Source organism: Electrona antarctica (genome assembly GCF_951216825.1).
Source record: "Electrona antarctica genome assembly, chromosome: 11".
NCBI lineage: Eukaryota > Metazoa > Chordata > Actinopteri > Myctophiformes > Myctophidae > Electrona > Electrona antarctica.
The window spans coordinates 20,451,245-20,459,376 of NC_136792.1; the positions used below are offsets into that span (position 1 = coordinate 20,451,245).

The 8,132-nt window shown below is 40.5% G+C and overlaps 1 protein-coding gene across 1 annotated transcript; it reads right to left on the reverse strand.

Moving 5' to 3' along the window:
• Window positions 1–413: 413 nt before the first annotated feature.
• Window positions 414–6,045, reverse strand: LOC306932034 (caspase a-like; the record flags this gene model as incomplete). Its single annotated transcript, XM_079513739.1, has 8 exons — window positions 414–536; window positions 696–805; window positions 954–1,097; window positions 1,210–1,444; window positions 1,956–2,144; window positions 2,529–2,638; window positions 2,808–3,087; window positions 5,965–6,045. 8 exons carry the CDS (start codon window positions 6,043–6,045, stop codon window positions 438–440), a joined length of 1,248 nt encoding a protein of 415 aa, XP_079369865.1. The 3' UTR covers window positions 414–437.
• Window positions 6,046–8,132: the final 2,087 nt, after the last annotated feature.

The window sequence follows — 8,132 nt, forward strand, 5'->3', positions numbered from 1 at the left end:
CTGTGACCCCGGCCCCAGGACAGTTTAATCAGTGGAGGGCAGCGCGGAAAATTATTGATTCACCGGCGCGTTTCAGTTTTAGCGCTGCTTCAGCTGCCTTTGCTTCTAAATTTCGGCACTTGCGTCGGTAGTTCAGTATTCTTTCACTTTCTCTATGCCGTTTGTCTTCTATACAACAGTGAAGCATTTTAAAAAATCAGAAAAAAAGGTTGTTGATTTAGGTAAATTTCACAATAAAGCATCTAAAATACTGCTCACCAAGGGATGTCGGGATAGTACAGAATATTTTTGAGTTCTATACAGATTTGTAAAAGTCACCAATAGGCCTATAGGCTATAGTCAAATACTTGTATCACCACTAATAACTCTACAAAATGATTGTGTGTTAAAAATAACTAATATCATATATTGTGATTTTTTTTGTGGTCAGTGTTGTTTCAGTAGCCTGGTAGGAGGTAGAGGTGTTTTGTCAACGTGCATCTGTCTTTGGTGGGCATCTGTTTTCTTTTTTCAAATTCCTCAAAGCGGTTCATGACCTGTGTGATTAAAACATTATTATGAAAGGTACAATATTTTGATTGTAGGTAACACAGATGTTACATGCATTTATGATCAATTATCGATCATCCTTGCTGGTAGATTGCTTTTGGATCACAATGCAAATTGGTAAAACTGTAGTCATTTGAAACACTTGCCTTCCTGAACAGTTCCTCAATGTGATCCTCCAGCGCAAACGTGTTGAATATCTCAACGATGTACTGGATAAGAAAGGATCCATCTTCTGTACTTCTATATGAAAGAGTATCTGCAGGATATAATAAGATAATGCACATAAATGTATTATCATTTAAGTATCTTATCTATGATCTTATCTATCAAGTTATATTAATCATCAATCACTAAAGAAGATTTTGTCTCCCCTATAACAAGTAAATATGTTAATATACACTCACGTGGGGTGCAGGAAAGGAGGGAGATAAAGTCCTTTTCTTTGTGCACCTCTATGTCTTCTGTGACATTCGGAGGGTTAAAGGGTGACTGGTAGTGGTAAGCATCTGCACCAACACCATCATGTACAATCGTCTTCCCTTCCACCTCTGAAAAAAACACATCATTGGCCAGGACAATTTAGGAGAACATTTTGAAGTCCCCTTGTGTCTGTCTATGTCTGAAAAAGTATGGGAATTCCTATGACAACCAGAGCATCACCTCCTCTGCAGGCCTGGATGATGATAACCTTGGGTTTATCTCGCAGAGCCGGACAGTTCTCTGTGTTCAGGTGGGTGTAGATATTTTCAATGGGGAACTCTGCCTGATTTTTCTCTGTCCAGTCGACGCCTAAGATGACTCCTAACTTCCCATGAGACATGATGATGACAAAAACACTGTCTGTGTTGGAGAGACGTGGATCTTGTGAAAACTTCTTGATAGCTGAGTCAATTGCCTGTAACAAAAAAGTCAGACAGCCCTATTAAGTAGGCTAGGCTAAATCCCTCACTAAATTACTTAAAGGAGCATTCAGTGATTTGGGTGATTTGGAAAAACCCCCGGTCCGCCCCGGTAACAAGATGTGCACATGCACGCACTACAGTGGGGGGGGGGGGGGGGGGGGGGGGGGGGGGGGCGCCACACCAAGGCCCCGCTCGATCATGATTGGCGGAAGGCCCCTCTCTATCCTGATTGGATGAAGGCTTTGCCACCTAGCCAAAAACGAAACCTAAGGTTTTTTGACCCCCAGGGGTTAACTGGGGACAGGGAACTTCTTATATGGTCAGCACACTCTATAGGGAGGATTAAGGGAGGATTATCACAACAAAACAAAAAAAGTGATATTTGAATTAAGTGAAATCACTGAATATACCTTTAAGTCAATCACTCACTACATCACATTCAATTAGTCACTCACTACACCAAGTAACTGGAGAAAATCCCTTCCCGTGTTAAGCCTACAGTACCTGCGCGCTGAGATTTCTATGTTGTTCCACTTCGTATCCCAATGCTTTGAGCAACGTCCACATGTTCTCCTCATCTTTCTGAGCACCATTCCTTTTCAGCCGAGGTAAGTCAAACTCCACATTAGTGATTAATAAGGCTAGGCGATTCCTATTGGACTTCTCACGCATACGGTACATCTGTGAAGAAACCTATTATAGGCAGAACATTAGAATCATTCATCAAAGTGTTTCAAAAACATAATATTCTGAACAGGATAGTACAAGAGTTTAAACTACAGTTTGTGACATACAAAAAGTATCCCTCTTTGATCCACAATTGTGAAACCATAATAAATATTGTGACAATATGCTTTCACAAACATATATAGAGTGCACATGCAACTATGAAATTAGAAATGAGATAAGATCCTGCATAGGGTCTCTTTTGTGAGTACAACCCAGTAAGTATAAGCATAGCTTGCATCTCTTGCATTATGCATTTATTTCATCTATTTCAGAAGACATGAGATGTCTGGTACAGCTTTTAAAATTGTATTAGTATTATTAATTATGGATGTATTATCAATTACTTACCTTTGGGTTCTTTAGTTGAGCCTTCACGAATGCATCAGTACAGGGTCTGAGTGTGAGGGACATTTCACAGTCACACGCCTTTGACTCCTCCTGGGACAATGGGGGCACAGCTGGAAAACCCAAAGTATATAATCAGTGGCTACTTGTGTAGTGTACATTATAGTAGTCTAGAGACCTGATTACAAAGATGCAATGCTTGCATTTAAGTGAAAAGCATACATGTTCTCTTGGTAAAATGCAATCGGGACAGTGGCTGTCTACTGAAAGACCTGAACTGACCTGCATTAGAAGGGATAGACACTGGAGCAGCTTGGACTCCCTTTGATGTGAACTGACCTGTCTGGGCTGGTTGCTCTGAGGACAGACCCAGTTCGAAGTATAGTGCAGAATCTCTCTCCTCAAGATGAGTGATCAGTGCGTTAGAAGCCTTGTTTCCTTTCTTCCTAATAATGTCTACGAGAAAACGTGCCTTGTCAGTTTTGGTATTGTGCTCCTCAAGTACTGCTTCGTGCTCTGCATCGTTCAACACCGTAGCATCCAAGAGGTCATCCAGGAGCTGCTTGAGTATTGGAAATTATACTTTCGCTACAAATTCACGCCGAATCTTGGTAAGCTTATCTAGGAGAGAGAGACAGATAAAAGCACCACAGGTGAACAAGGCATAAAACCCATATGTGTAAAAAGAAAATATTACCGTAATATAGGGCTTTCACTTCTAGTGATTTTGACTAGTTGACTAGTTGCCTAGTTATTATTCTGATATTTGTACATTTAAAAACTGTGTACATTGGTGACTATAATCTAGCTATAATTCTAGCTGATCTTGAGGCCTACAAAAAAAAACGTATCAACTAGTCAACTAGTACCAACAAGGTCAACTAGTGGATTTACTAGTAGTCGACTAGTTGCTTAAAGCCCTACCGTAATAATGGCATTTTATACTACTGTAACTCATCTGTGATATAAATAAACACATGTACTTTTTTTTTGAATAAACATTTTGAAGGGATTCATGTCAGGTGAACTGGGCAATAAAACGAAGCGGGCACCGAAGAGAACAGTTGGTACATAATTGAGTCCCTTGTTTGTGCCGAATCTGGGTTGCACATGGTTTGTTGCGCTCCCTCTGGTGTTGTGGGTGTGGACTTCGTTAACATTAAGGAAGTATTTAGACAGGTACATGGGTATCTTGGTGGTGTATCGAATCTTGTGGACCAGACCCATGCAAGATGCTGTACTTTGTCATCGACCCTAAGCCATTCCAGCCTGTCAAAGTGGGCAGGGGTGAGGTGGGTTCGGGGGGTGAGGCCAAGTAGGAGCCTGACCAGTTTGTTTTGGGAAGTCTGGAGCCTTGTTTTAAGGGCCTTTGAGGTGCTGTGGTACCAAGAGGTGCATGCATAGTCAAAGAAACCTTGTACGAGGGCTCCTGTTAGGGTCTTCAAGCTGTAAAGGAATCTTGTTCTTTGGTTGACTTTTTTAATTACGTTGGTGGCCATTTTATCACCGGAAAGATTAGCCTCCAGGATGGAACCTAGGTAGGTAATTTCATCTTTTTGTGTAATAATATTGTCACCAAGAAGCCATCTGCCTTGCTGAGATTACCATTTGATCCAAAGAGAATGGATTCAGTTTTTCCCAGGTGTAAAGATAGTTTGTTATCAGCGAGCCAGGTGCAGATTCTACCGAGTTCAGAGCTGAGGGCCTTTTCAACCTGCAGTTTGTTCCTGTCCGAGACTAGCAGTGCTGAGTCATCTGCGAACAGGAACAAGTTGCAGTCACAAGCTGATGTCATACGATAAGATAAGATCTTTATTGTCACTGTATGAGACATACAACGAAATTCCGTTTAGTGCAGCACAACATATAACAGTATCAAGAGAGAACACAAAAGACAACGAAAAAACACTGACATATATACATATATTAGGAACAGTAAAGCCCCTAGTATGCTTCCTTGTGGAACGCCACAGCTCATTGGGTTCACAGTGAAAGGGTGTGTTGTTGAGAAGAACCACACGCATATACTCACTATGCATATTTCCAGGCAATATTGGCATTTAAGGAGCATGACGTTTGGTAGAGTGGTGGGGCACTCAACTGAATTTGGATAACCCCATGAATTTTGGGATATTAAGCATTAGCTAAAGCCAAGGTAACTTATCTATGGACTCCTTGTGATAGGGCAGTCTAAAGTATTTTAAAGCAGTACATTACTTTTCCCAAAAAAAGTAATGAGCTGAGAAATCACGCAAATTGTCTGTCTGTGTCTATTCTGGAAACATTTTGTTGAGGCAAAATTGTGGCCTAATTATTTCCACCCTTCTTCTTATTATCATTATTCAAACAGCAGAATGGTGACCCAAGGGCGAGGTTATACATGAAAGTGAAACTAAAAAAAGTTGAGAGTAAACCAACGATTTTGTTTAAAATCTGGCCTTTGTTGGGTGTAAAAAACAATAAACAGGTAGAATGTCAGTATTCACATACAAGTGCAGGCGTATTAGGTTTCCAGCATGATTTTGACCTAATTTTATGTAACATATAGATAACATACTGTATGTTTGCGCTGCATGTCGGCTTTGCAATGTAATTAAATCTAGTCTTACCTGCCATTCTTCTACTGTAGGCCTACTGTCTGTACAACCTTGTTGCGTCGTTTTTACTTACAATCTTCTCAAACGTTTGGACAATTACTTAAAAATGCTGTAGTAACATTATAGGTTATTGACAGTGGTAGAGAAGAGACGCGCGTACTTCCTTTATATGGTTCCTTAGTCCTTACTGTAATTGCACAACCCTCCAACTTTTGCTCTTAGGGCTACAATGCCAATTAGCGCCACAAGGTGGTGCCTCCGGTCTAGTGGTGAAGTCATATAAGTCTATGGGGGAAGTAGTCAAGAGTTGGTGAGAGTCCTGACATAATCCTCCTGCACAAATGATTGATTTATTGATTGATTGATTGACTGACTGATTGAAAACGTTATTAACAGTTTTTAGAATAAGTTCAATGTCACAGTTCAATGTCACAGTTCAATACACGTCTGCTTAGGATAAATAAATAAAAACAAAGCCCTACACTTTTCCATTGGGGTCCTCCATTTTCAATTATTCATCAGAACATTTAATGTCATACAAATATACAGTAGCCTACTATGCAAAAATAAAAACAGTTTAAACATAATTTAAACGGTTAGAAATTAAAATAAAAATTGCCAAGCTATTATGATGAATTGAACATGGTGGACCCTATTGTAAACAAGTGTAATGCTTTATGGTGTCGTCCACAGTTAACAGTTTTGTATTGAGTTGTGCTTGAAATGTACTAATTCTCCAATCTGTTAATAATCAACAAATAATGGGTGATCTAAAAGTCAGAGGTCAAAAGTCAGAACACGGTCAGTTGTTCGGCATGAGGATATTATATTTGTATCCTCACCCCCTCCCTGTATTTCTGCCAGAAGCCCTTGACGGGTGATTTCTCCACTCTGCGTGCAGGGCATGCATTTCCAACTTTCATCAACTTTCATCATTTTTCGTTACCCGACTTGCATCATTCCTAGACCGGCTGATGCCCGGTCTAATAATAAAAATAATAATAACAATACTGCAATAATAACCTCTCTTTTCATCATTGCAGCATTCTGGAACTTTTGTTATATGCTTTGCTTGGCTTTGCATGGTCTTGACCGTCTTGACCAACCACTTTTAAATTAATTAAACAGACTTAACAGAGGACTGACAGTGGTGTTGGCACCAGGGCCACCACTAGAGGAGACTGTGAGACCATTTAAATGCACATTTTGGCTAAATGTGCACAGAGAGTTCTCTAAATATCAGGCCAGAAGGCCTATCTGAGACAGAAACAAACAATGGCTTATTATGGCAAACCAGAATTGTCACATTTAACCTGACATGTACAATGTATTTCATTTCTCTACTAGTATTTTGTATAGGCCTACTGATAGTTTTTGTTACCAGCTTAGGGACCATATGCTATTTAAATTATCAAGTTGTATTAGCTGTATTAGTTCACATGAAGCATAGGATCCACATATGGCACATTCAAATACCAAAAGTAAAAATGCTTTGATTGAATATTTTATTAAAAAAGATTAGCAGCAGCATAGGTACAGTCAAAGACTCAAAGCTATATGCTAAAAGGATAACACAAGTTTGTTTCCATTGTGGTCCATTAATGAAATGCATTTTTTCGGCGAACAAAAGCCAGCGTCCTCACTTCCCACATTCACACCAATGATGGCAAGCTCACACTGACCAACTCATTGGAGGCAATGTAGGGTTCAGTGGACAGGAGAAGCTGGGATTTGAACGGCCGACCCAGGGATCATTGGACGACCTGCTCTACCTCCTGAGCCACAGCCGCCCACATACCCAATTCATCAGTCTACTACTACAGTACTACTATAGCCTACTACAATAACATACAGTACATATTGTATTACATAACAGTAAAAGCCCCAGTAGCAGAAAAAATATATATTTAGAGAAAGTAGGAGAGGGGGCAATTTAGTTGAGGTAGGAATCTAAGAAGACCAGTTGTAATTTGAAGTCAGCCATGATTTTAGGTTAGTGTTACACCCTGAGTTCTCTGTTCAATCAATTAGTAACGCCCAGTGCTCAGGACGGAGATTGATAAAAACTACAGAGATTATTGATCAAAACCGATCGCATCGCTCCACAGGCTGGAGCGTCTGTTGCGCAACATTCAATGTTATTTTCCGGTGAGACGTCATCGAAAATGTTACCCCCCATTTTAGCCGACGAGACCGAAAATCTTAAAACGTGAACTCTTGATCTAAAATCATTCTGTCCAATTCTAAGAAAAGATGATGTGTTTGACGGCCCATCGCGGTCGAGAGTGTTTTGGCTACATCAAGCTACTTCAGCTACATCCGGGATAGCGTCCGGTCTGTCGCTAAATGTGCTCCGCTGCTATAAATCGCTGGGCGCTCTGATTTAATGGATTAACCCCGTTTGGACATACGGTGTGTGCATAGGGAGTCAAGATCTTTAACAACACATTGCCTGCCAAAGACGTATATTTACATCCTATCAAATCCAACCGTTCCCTGCCTAAGATGTTACGTCTTTAGGTCTTTATAGTGGTTTAAGTTTAGGTCCCGGGTCGTATGCTACACATACCCTATGCTATACATACATTAGCAGAGGGTTGCTAGGCAATCAATTACACAGTAAATACATTGTAAGCAAAATGGCCGTGCGCATCCACTCGCAGTGGCGGATGAACCCTTTGTGGTGCCCGGTGCTATGACCCGTTTTGGTGACTGTGACCCCGGCCCCAGGACAGTTTAATCAGTGGAGGGCAGCACGGAAAATTATTGATTCACCGGCGCGTTTCAGTTTTAGCGCTGCTTCAGCTGCCTTTGCTTCTAAATTTCGGCACTTGCGTCGGTAGTTCAGTCTTCTTTCACTTTCTCTATGCCGTTTGTCTTCTATACAACAGTGAAGCATTTTTAAAAATCAGGGAAAAAAAGTTGTTGATTTAGGTAAATTTCACAATAAAGCATCTAAAATACTGCTCACCAAGGGATGTCGGGATAGTACAGAATATTTTTGAGTTCT